General features: G+C 33.3%; 1 protein-coding gene across 1 annotated transcript; it reads right to left on the bottom strand.

Moving 5' to 3' along the window:
- Window positions 1-264: 264 nt before the first annotated feature.
- On the bottom strand, window positions 265-23,882 carry LOC124353786 (serine/threonine-protein kinase RIO1-like). Its single transcript, XM_046803782.1, has 10 exons — window positions 23,622-23,882; window positions 21,143-21,312; window positions 12,040-12,253; window positions 10,678-10,938; window positions 9,739-9,925; window positions 8,298-8,416; window positions 7,395-7,498; window positions 4,999-5,207; window positions 2,952-3,218; window positions 265-450 (listed from the first exon to the last, which is right to left on the bottom strand). The coding sequence occupies exons 1-10, from the start codon at window positions 23,663-23,665 to the stop codon at window positions 346-348; spliced, it is 1,680 nt and encodes a 559-aa protein (XP_046659738.1). The 5' UTR covers window positions 23,666-23,882; the 3' UTR covers window positions 265-345.

Here is a 23,882-nt window from a genome sequence, read left to right as displayed (position 1 = left end):
CATTTTACTGCCAGAACTCGTCAACTGTTGAACTGTGCAGATCAGTTTATGCCAACTTCACTGTACTTGACATTCCTCAATTTATTAACATTAGGAAATAAAATCGAGTTTCTCAAAAACTACCACGAATTCTATAGTCTGTATGACAACAGTCTGACTGATACTGACAAGTAAAAATTTGATTAATTTGCGTATTATTTGGACAGATTTAGTAACTCTCAACTCTAGAATTGTGAAATAGTTAGGTGAAAATAAGTTAACATATTTAATAAAATTCAAAATGTATAATACAAACTTGTATAAATATATGTTATGTACATAACAACGTTAAATTTCGGAACAAAATTACTTTGCAGCCTTTTTTACTTTCTCATGCCTTTTCTTGACATGCTTTGGCATCTTAGTTTTTCTCTTTTCTGCCTGCTGTTCCTTGACTGCTTTCTTTCTTGCCTGAAAAAATAGCATAATATTTATTTACAAAGCATTTTAACAACTTGACAAAAAATTTATCTTATATGATCATGTTTAAAATTGCATGGTTAAAAATCTATCTTAGTTCCAACATTTAACTTTTATACAAGTACACTACAGCAGTGGTTCCCAACCTGTGGTATGCAGAGACTTCTGTGGTGGTACGTGATGACCAAGTGAATAAGACATTAAAACGAGCACGAGATAATTTAATTAGTTTAACGTAATTGAAACAAAGTGACTGATGAAATAATAATACTTTGTAATAGGAGTAAAATTTAAACTCTTCCGTTCGGTGTACAGTGGTCACTCAGGTATTCAATATTCATCAGCTTCAAAAATATAATCATCTCAGGAAAGCTCAGCTCCAATTCGGAAGTGATCGGTACCATTTGGCTCATCAGTCTGCGAGCATTCCACCACAGTCCGTTACCCTCATTCACTATTGACTATTCAGTTTTGCGGCAGTTAAAGTGTCGCAACACCAATTTTTTTGTTGAGTTAAGGTTAATTTTGACTCGTTCTTTACTTTGATATAGTTGATATGGATCATTTTTTTAACGCTGCCAACCTGGTCCTTCAACCAGTAGTTCTAAGCATTCTAAGTTTTTAAAAGTAGTGAAAGTGATGTGAACTACTGTTACTGAGACTACTGAAAGTACTAGTATGCCTACTGAATGAATCTGATTCAGCAACAGCATTCAGCCATCTAGTATTTCTTCTGGTACAAGTAAAATAGGAGTCAAACGAAAGTATAATCTTAATTATTTAGCTTGGGTTTACTTATATTGGGAATGTAAATGAGCCCATTCCACAGTATGCTATTTGTATGAAAACACTATCCAAACAAAGTACGAAACCTTCCCTTCTCATGAGGTATTTCATCCAAAACACAGTAATTTAAATGGAAAACTTGAGGCTTATTTAAAAAATAAAGAAAGTGACCTGAAAGGAAGCAAAATCACAATGGCAGTTGAAGCCTTGTATAAAGTTAGTTAAAAAATGGCTCAAGAAGCTAAGCCTCATACAAATCTCTAATATTACTGGCTGCCAAAGATATAGTTTCTTCCATTTTAGGAGATAAAGAAGCAAAGCTGCTTGATGTTGTGATGAAGGTTTTGAGCCAGGCCGTAAAAACTTTTACCAAGGTACGTGCTTTACAATCCCGATTGTTTGCGATATTATGCTATGAAATGGGTGGTTTGTACAGACAGCTGTTGCTGCACACAGAGGTCAGATGGCTGTCGAGAAGGAAAGTATTGACATATTTGTTTGCACCATGAAATTTTTGGGTTTTTGTCTGACACAAATTTTGAATTGAAAGACTGCTTTGTATATCAACTGTGGCTGTGAACGTTGGCCTATTTGGCAGTGACATTTTTAAAGCTAAATGAGCTCAACCAAACCCTGAAAGGAAATTCTAACACTCCTTTTCAGGTTCAAGATAGAGTATGTACTATCGTTTCCAATGCTCAATGATTTTGTTAAAGAAAATGACCTCAAACTGAGTCCTGCACTTCTGACAGAAATCAAAGCACACTGTCTTGGATTGATTCAAAGCAACAACCCTATATCTAAAGACTTTAGTAAATACTCCTGGATTAAAAACCCGTTTGCTAATACATAAATGGCCCCAGAAAACTTTACTGCCACAGAAAAGGAACAACTGTTTGAACTAAATTGCAACTGAGAACTGCAGCAAAAATTTTTGAAAATGTTGCTTGTGGTCTTCTGAGTTGAAAGGCGTGGGAACTACGCTCAAGCAGCTGACAAAGCAGTTAAATTTTTGCTTCCATTCACAACTTTTTACTTGTGCGAGACTGCATTTTCTTCACTTGTGTATCTTACAGAAAAATAATTGGAATAGACTCATTATTGTGGAAAATGGCCTTCGTTTAAGACTGAGCATTCTTAGACCAGATATTCCCAAGTTGACTTGTAATCTTCAAGCTCGGTCTTCTCATTGAAGTTTTTTATGATATTTTCTTAAAGTGTAATCAATGAATGTGTTTTATAATATAACATTTATATTTATATTTTTAGCTTAATGTATGCCTGTGTATGCCTGTGTGGATTCCTTGTTCATATCAATTAATACACTAATATACTACTAAACAAAATTTATTAGTCATACTTAGGGTTGGAAAATGGATTAGTTACGTTAGTAAAATGATAAATAATAACATATTTCATCCATGATTACTTCCAGATGATTGAGTGGTATGCAAAATATTTTTGTCTTGTCAAGTGGTACCCCATGTAAAAAGGTTGGGAAGCACTCCACTACAGGATATCCAAATGAGTAGGTATGGTATATTATTTTTGATAACATATTCCAAAGTTTTCAATTTTATTAAATTAGTTAACAGCAATTAATTGGCACAAAGATAGGAAGGCAAACTTCAAGCAAGAAAACATGCATATCTAAGGTTATTAAGGTAAATCAAATAAGACAAATTATAAAAAAGGAACGAACATACCTTTTTGCTGTTTGGAGACTCGTCTCTGGGTCGGGCACAGCTGACAAACTTGCTTCCTTCTTCTTCCTCCTCCTCCTCCTCCTCCTCCTCCTCCTCATCATTGCTCGTTCCACCAGTCTTACCATTACAATCCGCCAGGAGTGCAGGGGTTGTCTGGGGTGTTAAGTCCTGGCCCATTCCCAGTAGAGTCCGATAGGTCAGGTCCTCTAAAGCCTTGCCCTCCGGGTCCGCCTTCACTCGCGTTATGTCCCTTTCAAAATCTATCACCTGCAGGCAGTTAAATAGGTTTCAATTTCACTGTCATTTCATCATATTTTTATTTCTTGTGAACTATGATCATTTTACCAGTCAATTACGATTTCCAAAGTACAGAACAATGACCAACAAAAAAACAAAAACATCAGACCCAAATTATGAAATAACATATCCCACCATTAATCTAATACACTGGAATTGTTTTTAACTTATTCACACTTTTTACTATTTAGAAAACTATATTTTTCTCTTAAATATTTTAACTTATACAATACACTTAAGATAAAAATTAGTAACATTAACCTTTTTTTCTTACACAGACTATCAACATTCTCCTTTTGAACATATCATCAATCTTCTTTAGTGTAGACCATTTACCTTCCCTTCTAGTACCGGTAATAAATAATATAAAGATAATTACAGTTCAAAAGTTGTTCCTTAAGATTAACCTTTCAAGACCCATGGGTGCCATGGTGTCATGTAAGCGTTCAGTAAAATCATCATAGATTGTATAATTAATGTATGGAATATTGAAGTGTGCCATTTTCAGAATTGTTCTTGAAGAGCATTTTCGTAGTGAAGTTAATTATTTTCCTGTTTTCAAGACCACTTTGTAATACTTTGATGTTATGAATCTTTCATCAGCTGATTGTTGTTTTTAACAAACACATCATGGCGTCGGAAAAGTTTTATCAATATAGATACTATTGAATATTTATCTAAAGATATATTTTTGGATTTATCGGATTTGAGTGATTCTGACAGTGATGAAGAACAAGTAATTTTTTATGACAATAAATCAAATGGCAGTGGTGGAGTTTGTGAAGCTGACGCCGATACTCACTTAGGTTTAGTTCACTACACAAACTCTACTCCAGGTGCAAGTAGTAATGTAATTGATTTGCCTTTAGACACACATACTGTAATTACAAACCGGGTGGCAGACGTAGGCATTTGTTGAAACAAAACATTTAGTTTTGATTAATAGCCCAATAGTGATTATAGTGACCTAGATTGCAACTTAGATGAAAAAGATAAAGACCTTAACTTCAGACTCCCCCTAACAAGATTAAATACTTTTCACCCTCAACAGAACAAAGTATTAGCTGATGTGGAAAACAATGTATAAGCAATAAACAACTTAGTTACAAATAGCTGTGAAGTAGGCCTAGTTGAAAAAGAGTCATTCTTATTCCAGGCCCTTGTGGGGATTTTGTAGGCCTACCAATCGATAACACAAAGAGGTCATTGATGTAAATACTGATGAACAAAATGTGAACCCTGTTGTAAATATCAGTAGTCCTAAGCCCATAGATAGAGTCAGGGGCAATCTAAACACAAACGTAAATCTAATAAAAAGAAGACTACCTATCCATGGGTAAATAATCAAGTATTTACACTAACTATACATTAGTTTGATAACCCAGCAGTGGAATAAATATGTATAAATTTTATTTCTTACATAATCTGTTCTGTAAACTTTACCAAAAATTAAGAAAAATGTTTTGGAAGGAAAATGAGTTATTTCATTTTAATGATAAAACTACTATTTTGTGTTGTAATTGGAGATTTAACAGTTATTTACTCTTACAACTTCCTATGGCAAAAAAAGTTATTAAACATATTAAATATGTTTACAAGTCTTACCCTACTTCTTCTCCAACTCTTTATCAATTCTTATCTCTAACTTATTGTTCAGTCCATTCATGTTAAGTACAAGCAAGTTTCTATTGTTCTAACATTTATGTACAATTGTTACTCCTGTTTAAAAAACATGTTGTGTACGACTTGCCTCTGTGAGACTCTGAGGGATATAAGCACTCTTGAAGACTTCCTCTGAAACCTTCTCCTCCTCTGAGGGTTCCAGTTCCCGGGAAGCAGCCAGCTCCGAGAGTCTGTCCAGACAATCCTCCATGTTCTTGTCTGTGATAGTTGGGTCTGTCACAAAGTCAAATAGTTCCCTTACTGTCATCGTGGCCACCTGGTTCCGTCGGAAGAATTCTGCAACAAATTTAATTAATCAATTTCCTCTACCATGTCTTTGGAAATTGCTAGATACCACAATAACTAAGCAAAAATACTTAACTATTTTAAAGAGATTTGCAGTTCTGAAAAATGGTTATATTTTAAGAACCAGATATTATATCCTCTGCCTTATTTTTACATGTATGTTTTACTCCCCCCTAGTGAAAGGTATATATATTCAGAAACCAATTTATAATCTATAAAATGAAAATTAATCCATTGGTTACCAATGACATATATTGCCCGTCAGGGTAAGTTAATAACTTTCAGCTTGAAAAATAACTGAATTGACAAAATAAAAGTAATATTTAAGTGTAATAGAGTAATAATAATATACTAAGGTAATATTAATAAAATATACTAAAACCGTAGTCCTGTTAAATAGCTGATCAACCACTAAAATCACTGAAGAAACAACATCCGAGTAAAAATAGATAATAGTTATAATATTGTTGAATAGTTGCTTATTAGCAATAAATGAACAGACAGCAGATGAACAAACACCAGAATAAACCAAACGAAATGTACATTTACTTTTCTCACAAGAGTATGAGATATTAACACGTTCACGACGACGTATGCCCCATCGAATACATACGATCTTTCATAACCCCGGGTGCAAACTGGGATTTGTAAAGCATGTTTTGCGCCCGATGGGGTACATAATATAAAAAATTTGCATATGCATTTTTATTGTTTACCTGTCATGGTTGTTTGTGAAAAATGAGCCCATGCTTATCCATGGTTACCCCTTGGGGTACACGGAAAAACATTGAAAAAATCATATTGAAATCATTTTTTGTGCAAAATTGCAAAGCACAAATTCTTTCCTCATTATACTTAAACGCTTAATGTAAAAAGTTACATTTTTATTATTTATTGATTATTATTGAAAAATTCAACAGCAAATAAAAAATTCTTGAAATTAGCTGTTGTGAACGTGTTAATAAATAGAGTAAATATAAGTGTAGAATATGAGTCATAACGGTCATAAGTTACGGTCATGAGTTAAACGGTCATGAGTAACGGTCATGAGTTAAACGGTCATAGAGAATGGTCATAGAGACTCCAAATTATCTTAAAGAAATCGGACGTAGACAGTTTTGCTACTCAGGGATAAGATGGTTTAACCGTTTCGTACTTGAGTGTGGCGACAACATATTGTATGAGAGGAAACCTAAATTTAAAATGAAGGCCTTGGAATTTATAGTTAGCTTGGGTTTGATGTGATGACACCAATAGAGACAGATAAATTTATTGCAAGAATTGCTGTTCATACATTAATAGTTGATAATGGATATGAGGTATAATTGTTGATACTTATTTATTGGATTTTTGGAGTTTGTTGGCAGGTTTTGATTTTAGATATGTATTGGTCATTAGTTACTTATGTTTGTTGGATATTTATTGAATTATTTATTTTATTGACTATTACAAAAATTATATCATAAATTCATTTAATTATTGTTATGTTATGTCTTTATAGTTATTTATTATCATGTTGGATTATATACATTAATTAGTTATTTATTTATTGTTAGTAATTTATTTTTATGTTATTCTGTTAGTTATTATACTTAATAGAGGTATGGGTATATTACCGTCCTGTCATTCACATGAATGTTTAGGTGGGAGGTTTTCTTGTACACAATATATTAGAGACTGAAAGTAAAACCGCAGCCAGCTGAAGGACTCTGATAAATATAATTGTATAAAATTGTTTATGTTTTTTTCATTTCGCACGTGCCATGTTGGCATATGAAATGTAGTAATACATGTAAATTCCTAAATAAATAAAGGTTTTTTGAACTTGAACTTGAACTTGAGTAAAAGTAAAAACATCATTTATGTTTTACTATTCTCAAACATTTTGTGAACATTCTAAAGACTGAAAACACAAAATTAACAGCCCAGCCTGTTCAATTAATTAAGCACATTAAATATAATAACATGTTAATCGGACAGAAAGTAGGTGAACATACACACATCATAGTGAGTATGTATTCAGTCAACAGTATTATAGCAACACTACTTCATATCACATTGGGCTATTTTCAAGCTGGTCCCAATAGCTTTTTAATATGAAATTGATCTAAAATATTTTTAAATAACTCAATCAAAACAAAACTACAATAACTGCCTAATACATAAAAGAAGAATTACCTGTAATGTTAGTACAGTCTTTGCGTAGAAACTCAGTGGAGTGCACGTGGTCATGCTCAACAGACTGTGAAACATCGATCACGTAGATTTGGCCATTATGATATCTGAAATAAATAACTATCTGTCAAGTACTTAAAAATTATAAATTATGTCATGATGTCAGAACATCAATTAATACTTACTTACTTACTTAAGTAAGTATCAAGTAAGTACAACATATCGAGCTTATAGTATCTTTCTTTAATGTTAAACAACTGCCTGCCACCATGTCACTTATGACATCAAATTTAATGCAATGACAATGAGTTCAGTGGTAACTCTTATTTTCCAACTAGAGATGACAATGAAAGTACAAATTACTCATGCAGTTGAGACAGTTATATTTAGAACCTTCCCTTGAGTTGTGAAGTGCTCTGCTTACCACTTCTCTCACAGGTACTTCATTAACAGTTATTCCCCCAAGCCCTTACGGAATGGAAAAACGCCTTAAAGGCCATTAATAAATTTTTATGATATGCTTTGTAGCCTGGCTGTGCTGGCAAGTGTCAAATCAAGGGCGGGGAAAGTTATACAATGGAAGTGTAAACCATCTCACATTGCAGCATGGAAAAAAACCAGTAGCCACATGTTGAACAGCCACAGCAATCAACAATAGAAAGCACAAATAGAGCAACCCAACAAACTTATGGGATTTACTCAATTCTTTACTAAGCACAAAACTGTGAGAGAAGGGAAAGAAGAAAGGAATGCACATTTAAAAAATGTTCGGTCACAATTAATACTTAGATATAATACACTTTAAAATACTTCCTCCTATAACATGGATGGATATGAAAGTAAAATTTAATCTGTTAGAAAACTCTCCTGAATAAAAAAAAACTAAATAAAACATAGAATACTCACAGGAGATTATATTCACTGAGGTCAGCATGTACCAACTTACACTTGTTGTACATTGTCCACATCATAACTACACAGTCCCGGTAGAGCTTGCAGGCCTTGCTCTGTGACAACTCAGCATCCTGAGGGGGGGGAAAAACAAGTGTCAAACAGCTTTCTTTGATTTTGGAATAAATCAAGATTTATGTAATATTGGGTCTCATAGAATAACGAGTCCAATTACTGCAGTTAGATCTACAACGTTTCAAAAAAAGTCTAAACTTTTAAATTTAATTTACAATATTTCAAACTGTGTAGTTTATAAAACTACGACATAGTAACCTTAAAAGTATAATATATTACAATTAGGAAATGAGCCAATATTGTTCATAGTTGGCTTAAAAAGCATTAAAAGGCATGGAGAACTCTGCAGATAAAAAAAGGCTCAAATCCTGTTTATCATAAATGATTTGTCTGCAAGTAGGCACATAACTACTAGCTGAATGAGGTCAGTTTCTCATGAGGCTTTAACAGTTTTTAAGTCTTACCTATTACCATATGACAGTGTACTCCTGCATAAAATGCAGTAATTCTAAAATTACACATCTCATTAAAGCTTTAGCTTGCAATGAACATGGTGCTTTTCTCATTGGGGGTGCACCTTGTGTGAACAAAATTTAAAGACATCCCTGAGTAACTGTATAAAATGCATTTGAGACAGAGGACTACTTAGCAATAAAACAATCTGATTTAACGAGGAATTGTAAATATATCTGGATCATAAAGACGCAATTAGAAGGAAAAACACATAACGTAGCTATGGTGGGAAGGGTTGATTCACACCATGGAATCTGGAGTCCACGTCCATTTGGAGAGGGGCTGGAAAACTCTTTGCAACATCAGAGACATCTAGACTGTGAAAAAGCTCTGCCTGGTTTACCCAACAACCATCCAGTGTAATCTAGATAAAGAAGTGTTCTCATTGTCTCATTAGGCGTTTAACTGAGTGCACTACTATGTTTTAGACATGATCCCAAAGCACGGTGTGTCAGATTTCACAATTAAAATGAAGCTTAACTCAACATTTCGCATAGATGGAAAAAAACTGTGAAATATCTGAACTGTTTACACCTCCTCTAGTATATCACTTTTAACTAATGGTTAATCTTTTGCAGTTTTTTTATTATTGCTTCATTGTTTAGTTTTATTTTAATTTCCACTTAATTGTTTTATTTTATATTTTAAATCTTAATAAAAGCAACCACTCTTATACACAGGCATTCATTTGATATTTTTAATGCCATTTGAAACAGTATCACATCAAATTAATATATAAATATTTATTTTAACAACTTTGTTAACAGTTTTTTTTTTTAATTTTGAAGTTGGCTTGCAGGGTATATGATATTTGTTATCCTTTAATTACAAACATGGTATACTATAGGTAGTTAGTTCTTCAACTGACCTTCAATTTTGGCGAGGGCCAGCCATCCTTGCCGAGAAATTCCATGAGTAGAACGTGTGAGCGCAACAGCATAGGTTCCGGAACCGCCAGTTTTGCTGTGTACATGCGTGTCAAGTTGCGCATCTCTTTCTCTGCCCAAGTTCGCACCATTTTCCGTGGGTTGTGACGGCAGTAACCGTGCCGAAACCTTTACATCAATATAATACCAAATAGTTTTAAAAACTATTATACCAAAGATTTCATATTTTCTTTTTGGACAGTAAATTCTGCGTCATTTGGCTTTTATTGATTTTTCCAAAACAATTTTGGCACACTACAAGAAAACTCTATATTTCTAGTTTTGCACGTTTCTGAAAGTTTACATTTTGACAAAAAACTATGTATGTATAATAAGCATACATTTGCATAAAGCATGTTCGTTTTACATGCAGTTTAGAAAAACCGTTGCAAATCAGTAAAAATAAGCTTGGCAGTATAAAACTATTACATGGCTAATTGGAGGGTTAGGATGAATAAAAGTATTAAAAAAAGATGCTCAAATACAAGGCCGTAAAATTTATCACTTATGTAATATGAGGAAACAAAGTTATAGCAACAATGTAGATAGAGTGAACCACTGTTTGAAAACAAGATATATACCAACACAATCAGGATGATGTATTTGGATGGATACATACTATGTAAAAGGGTTAATTTATTGACAATTCGTGCACAGTGGAGTTCAGATTATTGGTATTAAATTATATTATATAACCTATTACTTTTAAAATCTTTAGTTACTTGTTAAAATATGAATTTTATGGACTAAAATAACATTATTATTAACATTAGTGTATAATCTTACAGTTATGCATTCAAATTAGTTGAGTATTTTAATAGAATTACATAATTAACTAAACAATATTAATCTAACATGTTAAGAAATAAACTTATACTAACCTAAATTCGCCAGACACATATTTGTCCCTGTCTTTGAAAATCAGAATTGATGTCTTGTATATTTTGATGGCGACGTCCTTTGTAACGCCATCTTTAATAATTGCGGTGGCATGGTATACATTGGCCTCCTTCCCCGTGGAGATGCAGCCATTAATCTCCGAAATAACACCACGATTAAGCAGCTTGAACAGGATCATACGAGTGCGGGGATCCATTACCTGCTCTGCAGTGGCTCGGTCGTGTTTATCCTTCAGTCTGATCCTGCATTCCATAGAAAACAGTACAGTTAGACTATGTTTTAAGTTTGTAACTATACACATTCTCATTCAAAAACAGTATGTAACTATAAACATTCTCATTGAAAATAGTACACTTGCTATAAAAATTAATTTTTATAACAATGAGTAATATAAAAATACTTTTGGATCTATGAAGAAGCAATTGAACAACCTTTAGCAATATGATGAAAATATAAGTAAAATTCTTAACAAGGTTACAAGTATACATTTAATTGTTTTACTTACAACTTATGGCAAAATGCTCTCAAATTTGTAATAAATTGTTAAAAAAATATATTTTGTATGCTCAAAAGTATAATTTCTTCAATGTTTTACCTTAGTGCAATGACTTTTGGTACTTCAATATTTAAAATGCTCTACAATACTTTTTAATTCACCCATCTATGTGATCCAACGGGTGAATGGACAACCTAAAAATTCACCCATTTCACCATATGTGAGACGAGTACAGGTGAATGGACTACCTAACAACTCACCCATCTACCACACATGATGCGAGAACTGAAGAGTGGATTAAGTCACATATCTCACCCTGTGTGATGGGAGTATGGGTGAATGGACTACCTAACAACTCACCCATCTACCACACATGATGCGAGAACTGAAGAGTGGATTAAGTCACATATCTCACCCTGTGTGATGGGAGTATGGGTGAATGGACTACCTAACAACTCACCCATCTACCACACATGATGCGAGAACTGGAGAGTGGATTAAGTCACACATCTCACCATATGTGATGCGAGTATGGGTGAATGGACTACCTAACGCACACTATGTAGCTCACAAGTTCCAGTGCTTGTTTCAGCTTGTGAAATTCTTATTGCTCTATCACTAAACCCAAGTGTTGATTTCTCTATGCAGGCAAGATAAGAAAATCAATTTCTAAATGTGCATTTCAGCATCACCAGATTCCAAACCACAAGATCATGCACCCTGAAAATATGGACAATAAACATCACACTGTATTTTCAGGACAGGTCTCAGCCTCGGTGAACCGTTATCCTGAAAGTGAGACACTGCGATATTTATGACACATCCTGTATAAAAAGATAAAACTTACCTCTCGGCCTCAACTTTCTTCTCGGTCTCCATGACCCGGTTGGCCACATGTATTGGGAGTGGGGGACCCTCATATCGATCAACATTGATCTTGTTGACATATTTCTTGAACAGTTTATCTGCTGGCTGGTAGTTTGACACTTTGTTACTGCTCACCTGTGCATTTGAACTGCCACGCTTAAAGTTTTCGTTGTTCTTACGGTGGTGTTCTGGTCCTAAAAATATCATTTCTATAGAGATCAAATTTGTTATACCCATAAATAAAACAATTCAAGTTCCATTCAAAATAATATTACAAATTTCGGAGACACAGCATGGTTTGGTTAATCGATAGCTGACTAATCCAACTAGTATGGAAGCAGTAAAAAGTATATTTGTTACTTATTTGTACAACATAATTGAATGCCTTCAGGAAAGACACTTCTATGTTGCTGTACAGTTCTGGTGTTGATCTCAGTGTTATGAGTTGTGGCATACTATTATCCGTCATTTACAAGCATAATTCATAATCTAACAGTTATGTTCAACAAAATTTAACAAACATATAACATTACATGTAGCTCTAATTTTATAAAACCAAATAATAATTCACTTATAGGCTAAATTGTGATATTTTTTATATTCAATTAATCAGAATTTTATTTCAATGCTTGGTAAAAACATTTCACTGTTGCAGTATCATTAATTATTAACATGTGAAATTATGATACGCAAAATACACATAAGAAGCAAAATTGTACGAATTATGAAGAAAATGTTTGGTAATTCTAAGCAATATATGGGTCAACCTCGATTTTTCTTCATATTACAATATAATGTTCCAATAGTCAATTAGAAAAGGAAATGACTAGAATTTCTTGCCGGAAAGCAGTTATAGGGAGCAGGCAGCAACCGCCAGACGGTCATATATTGCTTAGAGTTACATATTAGTGATCAGGGGGCACTGACGTGATCTGGGCTTCAAATTTGTGAACTACTCGAGTTAATTTTTTTTTTTCTAAAAGAGCAAGCAGCGCGAAGCGCTGCGCAGCGGGCAGGCATCGTGCGTGATCCTTTTTTTTATTAAAAATTTCTATCAAATCAAATCAAATCAAAATTTCTTTATTCATTGGCACAACATTGTACACTGAATGGTGTCATCCAATAGCACTTATACATTTATACATCTAAAGTAATTATTATTAAGTATATAATTTGACATGTTCTGTATTTAAAATTCTTTAAAACTATAAAGAGCCTTGTCAATGAGAAAATATTTTAATTTTGATTTGAAAGTTGATAAAACATTTTCTGACTTTAAATATTGAGGTAATTTATTATAAAATATTGTGCCCATATATTGAGGTTTTTTGCGGAAAAATTCTAAATGATGTGTGGAATGGCAAGGTCATTTTGATGCCTTGGTATTGTATTGGTGAAGTGTACCAAGCTGTGGCAAATTGGAAAATCTGAGCTTTACCGATAATATTGTTTCATAAATATATACATACCATACACGGTCATTATACCTAATGAAATAAAATGTTCTTTTGACGATGTGCCTGGTTTAAGTTTTAAAAATTGATCTTACTGCTCTCTTTTGGATTTTTAAAATTGAGTCTAAATTTCTAAACTGTTGTGGCACCATATATTGAAATCCCAAACGAAATAACGGAATGAATATAAGAAAAATAGACTGTTCTTAGAGTTTTTGACATCACAAAAATTTCTTAATCTATTTAAAGCATAAATGCCTGAAGCTGCCCTTGCGAGAACACTTTCAATGTGAGAGCTCCAGTCCAGGTTCTCGTCAATCGATAATCCTAAAAATTTTGAATTTGCTACTTGGAAAATATGGCTTATCTTTATTTATTGTTACTGTTGGCTTGATTATTTTTTTCATTTGTTTGTGGTTAAATACTATAAAGTTTGTCTTATCAACATTCAAAAGTAATTTATTTGCTTCAAAAAATTGGGCCAAAAGTGATAAGTTAGTGCTGGATGACTCCTCCACTCCCTTTATTGAAGGTGCAGAAATTTTTTAGGTTTGCGTCGTCGGCATAAAAAACAAAGTTTTCCAGGTTGCCTGATTTTAGGTACATCATTGATATAACAAATGAAAAGTAAAGGTCCCAGTATGGAACCTTGAGGAACCCCATGCTTCACATCTGAAATCGAGGATTTGTAAAGTTGTTTATACATTGTCCCTTTGTTGTGGGAGAAATATTCCAATTCGACAAATTGTTTTCTATTATTCAGATATGAATTTAAACCATTCAAAAGCTTTACCTTCTACGCCAAATTTGTTTTAATTTAGACAACAACAAAACATGAGAAAATTGAATCAAAAGCTTTGCTCAGATCCATGAAAAACTCCAATTACCTTTTCATGATTATCTATGGAGTCAATAACTGATTCAAGAAATTCTGTGGCTGCGGTTAAGACAGACTTTCCCTTTTGGGAAACCATGTTGATTGCTGTTAATTATATTGTTTTTTTCCAAATAAATTTTAAATTGATTGTAAAAAGCAACGTTTCAAGAGATTTTGGAGATTGATGGAAGCAAAGCAATGGGACGATAATTTTCTACGTGGGTTCTGTTCCCTTTTTTAAATAGAGGTTTAATCTTTGCAATTTTCAATTTTTCTGGAAATATTCCTGAAATAAAAGAAGAATTTATTAAGTGAGTGATAGGTTTTATTAGCGATTTCCTGGCTTTCTTAATGAGAACAACAGGAATGTCGTCATATCCAGCACTAAGCTTGTTTTTTTAGACTGATCATAATTTTCTCTATATCTTCTTCTGTGACTGGGCTCTAGTCTAAATCTAGAAAAATTACAAATAGGTTGTTGTTGAACTGAAGGTCCTGTAGAGCTTGACAAATTAGGCAGTATAGATTTATCTACTAGATCTGAGAAATATCTGTTTATAATTCGCTTAAGTTACCAGGGTCTGTACAAAGTTGATTTCTAACCTTAAGCTCTATATTTTTATTACTATTGTTGTTTACACCAACCTTCCCCTATTAATCATCCTCCAGACAGTGGCATTAACATTCACAGACTTTTCCAACTGACTATTAAGATATTGTTTCTTTTGATGCAGAATATTTGTCTTAAATAATTTGTTTCTTGATTTTACCTCACTATAAACAAGTGGGCTTTGAAGTTCTCTAGCTAGGCTACTTAATTCAATAATTTCTAGCTTTTCTAATCTGAGCTCATCTGTTAACCACACATATTTTTATTCAACTGTTTTCGACTTAAGGTTTTAGGAAAATGGAGGTTAAAGTAGAACAAATAAAATACTATGAAAAACATCATATTTTTGAAGTAACAGGAGCTAAATATAAGTCTGTCCATGATTCTTGTTGCAATGAATACAAAAAATGAATGTGTGTTTAAATCTGAAAACTTTCTAGTATACATTTGAATGGATTCATTGGGATGAACAGTAATTTTACTTTTATGTTTTAATAGGGGTATGTAATAATGCTAAGAACTGCCCATCATGGTCTGAGAGTTGAGTATTAATTCCGATTAGTTTGATAAAATTCATATTAATGTTGGTGAAAATGTTGTCTATAGTTGTGGCTGATGACTCCGTAATTCTAGTTGGAAAAATTTTACTAAAGAGCACATTTCCATTTAGAAACTAACAAGTTGTTCAGTTTCAATGCACTGTTGATTGTTCCCATCATATCGATGTTTATATCCCCCCGCTATTAAAATGTGCTTATATCTTTTGTCTAACCATGTTTCCAATAAAACTTCCATACTTTTTAAAAATTCTGGTTCATTTTTTGTTATGGGATTTCTGTACAAGCCCACCACTAATAATTTAGACTGTTTTTCGAGAAAAATATTTTTTATTTCAACCATGCAACTCATTCAAATATTTCATCCTTCAATAAATATCCAATGTCTGGAATTTTGATTTCTTTTCCAAAATCACACTTGTTTTGGATAAAATTACTACACCTCCTCCTCTGCAGCTTTCTCTTGCATAGCTAGAGTTTAAGACATAACCCATTAATATTTAACCTTTGAAGCATCATCTTGGTCATTTTATGCTCAGTTAAAATTACTATATTAGGGGTTTATTTCATCTCAACGTAATTTCTAAAGATTCTAAGGATGATTGTAATCCTCTAATATTTTGATGGAACAACCCAATTGTTGGCTACTTGCTTACAAAGCTTCCAAAGTCACATGGCTTATCTTTAATGACAGTACATGGATTATTGTAAGTACTGTCTGAAACATAATTTAAATTGTAACTACTACCTAGGTGACGCTCCTGTGCACAGGAGGAAGACAGTTTTTTTGAGGTGTAGCATTCAAAGAGCAAACTGAGGCAGGTACTGCCTGATTTAATGATTCACCACAAACACCATTACTCTGCTTTAGCGCCTCAGAAAATGTGAGGTCGCCCGGTGCCACAAACACATCACTAGCCCGATCCTGTGATTCTTGCTGATTCCTGGATAGCGTCACCAAACTCACTGGAGACCTCACTGCTGCTGGTTGATGTGACTCAAGATTGATGATTTCTGATGGGGTGGTTAAGAGCTGGTAAGGTGGGAGCAGTCTTGTTTTCTCCTCAATAAGGTTCTTCAGTTCCCTGTTAAAATCTTCATGAGATAAAACCATTCCCTTAGTTGATCGAAATGATTTTTGAAAATATGAGACAATGGTAACAGTGGCTCCTGTGCATTGTTGAAATTTTATTACATTGTCTAGAAAGAGTGTCAAACTGACCCTATCACGTACGCAGCCCATTGGGGAGCATATCAAGTGCTTCAGATCCCTCCTTTTAAAATTTTGAGACAGGTCAGAAAAAGCAGTGTCATAGTCCTGTTTACTTGGTTTGCCATAATATTTATCCTTAGTTATAAGACTATACACTGTTGCAACTGGTTTGCATTATCTTGTAGAGCCAGATGGCGTGTTAGGGCAATGTGATAGTTTAGGCTGGCCAAATTCCTGTTTGAAGACGACAGCCACACCAGCTGACATGTGACGAGGGTCATCCAAGTCCCCGGAAATGCTGTGTGCGAATCCGACAGTTTTGTCATATCGAAAGCGTTTAATAACATCTCTCATAGGTGTTTCAGTAACATTGATGGTATTACAATTTATTTGGGATTCTGTATTTGTTATACTATTGTTTGGTTGTGTATTTAATTTCAGAATATAGTCAACAATCATTGATGCAAGTTTCTTCTTTCCACTGTGATTTAAATGAATGCCTTTTCGGGAGAAGTGAAATCTTTGAAAAGAGTCGAGATCGATAAGACTAACGTTGTGTTCATTCTAAGAAACTAGTTCCCTTAATATAGTTGTTTTGCCAGAGCTATGTTGTAATGTATCATATGGTCTGGCTGAACATCATATCTAGGAGGAATTGTTGTGATACAGACTGGTCTGTTCTTCCTTACTCAGGGCATTTAAATTCGCATTCCATTTTATCAAAGATAACTTGTGTTGAATTTGCAGTTATATTGTTTGTACCAGCCAGCAAAAAACAGGGGTCGAGTACGTGACTTGCCAGCCTGACTACAGACATATTGTATATCTGCACCAGGCTTGACCAACCCATCAACATGAATTTTTCCATTGCTAAAACAGACCGATAAGCTCAGGTTATGCCCCTTCCCTGGCTGTCAGCGTAAAAAACTCGACTTTGAACTGTTTCCTTCACACTTCTGCAAACCTTAAGATTGATGGTGTTTTTTGTTTTAACCTTCATAATTAGTTTTAATACAAAAGGAATCGCCTTTAACAGCTAGATTTGTTTGCCTTGGATGGGTTTCATTTGCAAGTGCAGTGAATCTATTTGAAGTTGGGATAACAACATGTTTTTTCTTGTTACATTTTTTGTCTTTGATACATCTGTGATTTTGTATTCTAACCCCAATCATCACTTGACTGCATGCTAATATTGCTGTCATCAATATTCTGTTGAGATTGAGACAATAAAGGGCTTGAACATCATGTCTGATACTATATGAGGATCCAAAACGTAGATATTGGTAATTCTGCCACAAATAGGCTAGTATGGGCTCGCTTTGACATAACATCTATGTGTCTCAATGAGCATGGTAGTGTGGTGACAATTTCCCTCAAGGAGTCCTCCATCCCCGATTTTACCAGATGTAAAAGAATGTCTGTAAATAAAATCATATAAATGCCCACAATCATCAACAGTATTGGGTTTTGTTGTTGGAACGTTAATTACTTGAAGAGGAATTTCAGCTTCCAATTTAAGATGTTTTCTAACTTTTTTGGCAATAAGCCTGGGCATGAGCAAGGTTGTAAGTGCCACAAGAATCAAAGTATAGAAATCTTTGCTGTTCTTTATCATACATCATCAGGCTCCAATGAGAGATCCTTCTGTTTTATACAGGTTTTGTGTGTCAATCCGGATCACTTTCATTTATTTGGTGTTGTACATCATGAATAGGGGAAAAATACATGTGTTTTATTACTTAATTCCAACGGTTCTAAGAGGTGGGTCGGAGTCTTCAAGGCATTTAATGGCGTGTGTTATTACTGGCGTTCATTAACACAATGTTTGTATCAGATCTCAAAACAGAGAAAGTAAGTGTGTCGTAGTATAATTGAATTGTTTCATCTGTTACCCACTTGTTTTTTCCAACACAGATAAAACAATGGATAATATTTCTCCGTCGGTATTTGATTGCTTATTGAATTTTTGCATCTTGAAAGGGGTCTCCTCTGTTTGAGTATAAATAGTATTTGAGGAGGAAGAGACTCTTCTAGATAAATTTTGGTAAACCCCTGAGCATAGGAGTTCCCTTTTGTATGCCAATGATGTTTTGTTTAATCTGTGTGGTATTTTTTGTAATTGTTTGTAGGTGTTTTTTTATGCTCAAATTCAATTTCATTTAGTGCTACTTTGTAACTATCCTTGCTTTTTCTTTGCTACTGATTCAAAGTGTGTACTTATTCTTATTAAACTCATTATAAGGACGTATATCAGTTTCTGTTGATTTTAGCGGTTTCATTAGTTGAGAAAAAACACAACAGTGTACTTAGTGCCATTGTTGCATTTATTATTATCTATATGGAGTTATTTTTGCAGGCCAGAAGGGAAATCCTCTTACTTTTGGCAAACACCAAGTCATTATTTTTTAAAATCATTGTTGTCAGTTATAGCAGACTTATGGTTTTCTGCTGGTGACATAAACATTTTAACAAAATAACACTGCAATAAGCATTTGATAAAACCTTTATACAAAAAAGCAATAATATATACAAAGTCTAAAATAAAAGTTGTGATCAGATACACTGTCTCATATGGACAGTCTATTTTTTCATCAATAGTTAGAAGTATAAGCTCCAATAAAGACAGCTTTTGCACACAGGATTGACTTGACAGCAGACAATGTAAACAAACAGCTGATATCAATTAGGCAGCTGATAAGTGAGCAGCTTCTGCAGATGAGTAGTGGGGAAGCAGCAATACTCAACAGAAATAACTGCACCAGTCAAGCAAGTGTGTCCCAAGCATTTACAATCAACACAATTATCCTTTCGTCCTCTTATAGATTAAAAATATTAAAGACTGAAATCACACACATTGAAAAACTACTTTTCAAAAATTTAAAAAAATGTTTCTGTGGCTTTTAAACATGAATCAAGGCCACACAATGAGTGCTCCAAAAAACATGTTGCTTTAACAAGAAATCTGTGAGTGTTTATTAAATTGTAACATTTATTAGTTGTCTGAAGAAGTTATGTTATATCTATCTGTTATACCAGGTAAAGTACACTTTACTTATCCAATACGATGAATTTCATCACTGTTTATTTTATAGAACTGTTTAAATCTATGAATTATTTAGGCACTAAAATAAGCACTGTTTACAACAACAACATATCTTGTTTACCCAATAAAATCTAATAAATTGTTATTACATATTACAATATAATGTAGGTAATATATGTAAAACAATTTTAAAACACATAATTACATGCTGGAAAGCAAAGTAAACCAATATAATCCGCCCAATACAATATCTCCGAAAAAATCTGGTAAAGGAAATCTGTGTCATTCCATTGGCCTGAATCAATTCAGTATATACGAAGATCACGCACGATGCTTGCCCGCTGCGCAGCGCTTCGCGCTGCTTGCTCTTTTGGAATAAAAAAATTAACTCGAGTAGTTCCAAATTCGAAGCCCAGATCACGTCAGTGCCCACCTGATCACTAATAGGTAATTCTCGCGGTTTGCCTGCTCCCTATAACTGCTTTCCAGCAAGAAATTCTAGTCATTTCCTTTTCTAATTGACTATTGGAACATTATATTGTAATATGAGTTGCCTGCTCCCTATAACTGCTTTCCCGGCAAGAAATTCTAGTCATTTCCTTTTTCTAATTGACTATTGGAACATTATATTGTGATATGAGGAAAAATCGAGGTTGACCCATATATTGCTTAGAATTACCAAATGTTTAATTGAATATATTACATGAACAAATTTGAAGGAAATTTTCATTATTCACACATGTCATGTAACAATGAACACACAAATGTCAAAATTAAATGCTTTACATAAAAACAATTAAAATCATGATTATTTCAAACCAGTATTATTTCAGTAGAAGTAAAAACAAAACGTCATGTATTTTTATTTGTTGATATAATTACGTTTTTGCATGCTAATACTTATATTTTAGTATTTGACACCTGAAGAGAGTCCTTACAATGTTGTCTCTTTTAGTATAGCAATTAACATTAGTAAATGTCTACAATCCTGTTATTCCTTCAACACATCATCAATAACAAACTTAGAATAACAAACAGAGAACCCATAATCAATCTAAGATAATCTATTGTAGAACTGGATTAAGAGTTAATATTTTTAAAGATAAAGCAGGCCTGATTCCGGTTGTAACATAGAGGATTAAAAGTTTTCTCTATCATGTAACTTAATAAATAACATTCCACATAGTTGTCATCAACAACCCCTACAAGAAAGAATAATTGTAACAATGTATTTAATAAAATATGTTACCATAATTATATGCTGAGGTGATGGTATTTGTAATCACAGTAGGCTATAATAAAATGAATTGACAATGTGTTGAAAGTTACCTTCATTATCATAGATATCTCTATAATATTCATCGTCATTCTCGCTTTCCGATTCGTAATCCTCTTGATCCGAGAAAGGGTTACAAATAGTGAGGTTTCTAAACTTGTCTGCTATTTGGAACTGCACTTGTTTCTTCTTGCCCTCTATACTGATGAATTCTACTTTGTCACTGGAACATTTAATTGTCTGATTAAGTACAATAACATGTGAAAATTATAATGATTAACCAATATTCATGATTATTTAGACTACCAAAACCAAAATGTCAAACCGAATTATCCTATAGGCATTTCCAATTAAAACTGTTTTATATCAAAAAAGTAATAATTTAATTATGGATAAAAATGCATAAAAATTTAAGGTTATGTGTACTTTTAAAATGTAACAAACGAAACAGCGTAACATTTTGTTACTCTTCACTATTTTTAAGAATAAACATGTTTGACAGCTTGTGACACTAGTAACATGTTATCGCCATTATACTTGTGAAAATTACCCGTGTACAATACACATGATTTTAATGTTTTAATGAATTTGGAAAAATATTGTTATTCTATAAATAAAAAGAGCTGAAAATAATTAATTGTAAGTAACTATAATTGTGTACCGATTGTATTAAATTGTAATTCTGGGGTAACTGGATTACCGGTGGAAGGAGTAGGCCCAGAAGAGTGATAAGGACTGGACAGTACAAAAGAAGCTTCTATCAGCGAGGCACGCATCGCAGATGGGAGTGTTTGATAACGAAATTGAGAGGTGGGGTGAGGTAGATGTACCGTACCTCCCGTCTCAGTTGATCGGAAGTAGTAGTAACGAGTATAGTCTTTGAAAGTGCTTAGAGTTATTTGTGCTAATCGTCATCGAACCTGCGGGTAAGTGAACTTTTTAACTGGAGTCCAGTCAATATTCGTTCTTAATTATTTTGAATAATTTTGGGGAAAGAAATATTGTAAAAATTAAATTTAAGCTTAATGGGAATTTAGGAACTTGTCCTTTTGATCTGTGCAATATAAAACTTGTTGGTGCAGTGAGCACATGTATATAAAATGTTAAGTAAAAATACTAAAAGAGTTTTGTGGTTGTTACAGATGCTTTCAGCAATTTTAATTCTCTACCACTGAAGAATACAGTACTTTAAATTCTAACACTGAAAAGAAGTAATATTTAAAGTAAAGTAAAGAAAATCAGTAACAAAGTAAAATTGAATTTTGAAGATACATTAAAGTGAAGAATTGCCAGATCAGATTAGAGTGTGAAAGTTTTGAATTTTGAAAATTGAATAAAAAGACAAGCTGTGAGAACTTTGTACATTTTGAGTGACAAATATATTGCATGATTGAATTTAAAAGTCATCAAGAAGTTTTTATTTTAATTTTAAATCCAGTAGGCTAATTATTTTTACGAAGAAGTTTTATTTTAGTTTGAACTTTACTTATTTCAGAAGATTTTCGTTTTCCTTTTTGAAACTTCACAAAAATTTAAATTTCAAAGCTAACCCCTCATGTGCCAGTAAAACGGTACAATTGGAATGGTTTTGTAGCCTAGATTCAATAGTTTAGATATTAATAATTGATAATTCAATTGTGATTGTAATACTGGAGCCCTGACTTACATTATGACTTTTGGGTAGGATACGATAAGCGGACCCGGTGTTGTATATCGAAATTGGCAAACGATATTACTTAATCATAAACCTCGATACTAATTAATTATTTTGAACAATTAACTTAAATAATCAACAGTTGTAAACACTTTCAAATAATACACGTAAGTTAATATTTTAATTTTCAGAAGTAACATTTGATTATTAAAAATGGCAGTCAATTTTAGAAAACTAGACGACATTGCTTTGAAAGATGATTTAACGTGTTTTAGTGGCTTCAACATGTTGGACTCGTAACGAAAAACCCATTATGTGAAATTTGTGGGAAAGAAACAACTGTAACTGTGAGAGGAGCAAATATGGTCGTCTTCAGTTTTCCTAATTTTGGTTATAATAATTTGTCTGATCACTGTAAATATTAAATTCATATTTTAATTTAAAACATATAAATGTTATTGAGGACTATTTAGATATTTTTATATCGATTGATAGTTTAGGATTTGAAATGCGAATATTAGGTATCTATGGTTACATTCTTCAATATAAAAAACCGTGTCCGCTTACCATACCCTACCCATTGAGTACCCTCACTCTAATCCTACCTGCACAGTCAACATGTTACTGCAGGCTTTAACTACTTAGCTATAATACATGTAGTTAATACATTCTTCACTGTGGCTCTAAATTAATAATCTTGAGTACTCTTAATTCTGGTTCAGATTTGCCACAGTCCATTGGTTAATCCAGTGATGTATTGATGCACTAATTAAACGGTTACCAACAAAGCAAACCTAACCTAACTTCTTCAGTTGTTTAATTTCAAAGAGCGGTGTACTTACATATTTCATTCAATATTAAGAGTATAAAATACTTACTTTTCTTCGGCATCACTAAATTGCCCTTCAATCACATCAGCCATTTTTCTACACTAAACAGACACACAAAGACACAACCTATCTGTTGACTATGAGATGTACTGGTACTACTACTAGCACTTGACTTGAAAACCTAACACGTGTGTTTTGTAAATATAACCCTCTCACTCAGTCAAATGACAAAGTGTGGTGCAAACGTTTCCGCTATCCGGCTTGCGGAATGGTGGAATCGAACCGCTGCTGCTGCACAGGTCAAGATAC

Source organism: Homalodisca vitripennis, chromosome 2 (genome assembly GCF_021130785.1).
Source record: "Homalodisca vitripennis isolate AUS2020 chromosome 2, UT_GWSS_2.1, whole genome shotgun sequence".
In the NCBI taxonomy this organism is placed as follows: domain Eukaryota; kingdom Metazoa; phylum Arthropoda; class Insecta; order Hemiptera; family Cicadellidae; genus Homalodisca; species Homalodisca vitripennis.
Note: the sequence above shows the minus strand (reverse complement) of the source record. Positions and strands in the feature narration are given on the sequence as shown.

Excerpts from the sequence above, each read along its gene's own strand:
- LOC124353786 (XM_046803782.1), bottom strand. The coding sequence starts at position 23,665 with ATGGCTGATGTGATTGAAGGGCAATTTAGTGATGCCGAAGAAAA. Across the intron at positions 3,219-4,998 it reads TCCCTCAGAGTCTCACAGAG|GTGATAGATTTTGAAAGGGA; the intron begins GCAAGTCGTACA and ends AACTGCCTGCAG. Across the intron at positions 451-2,951 it reads AGTCTCCAAACAGCAAAAAG|GCAAGAAAGAAAGCAGTCAA; the intron begins GTATGTTCGTTC and ends CTATTTTTTCAG.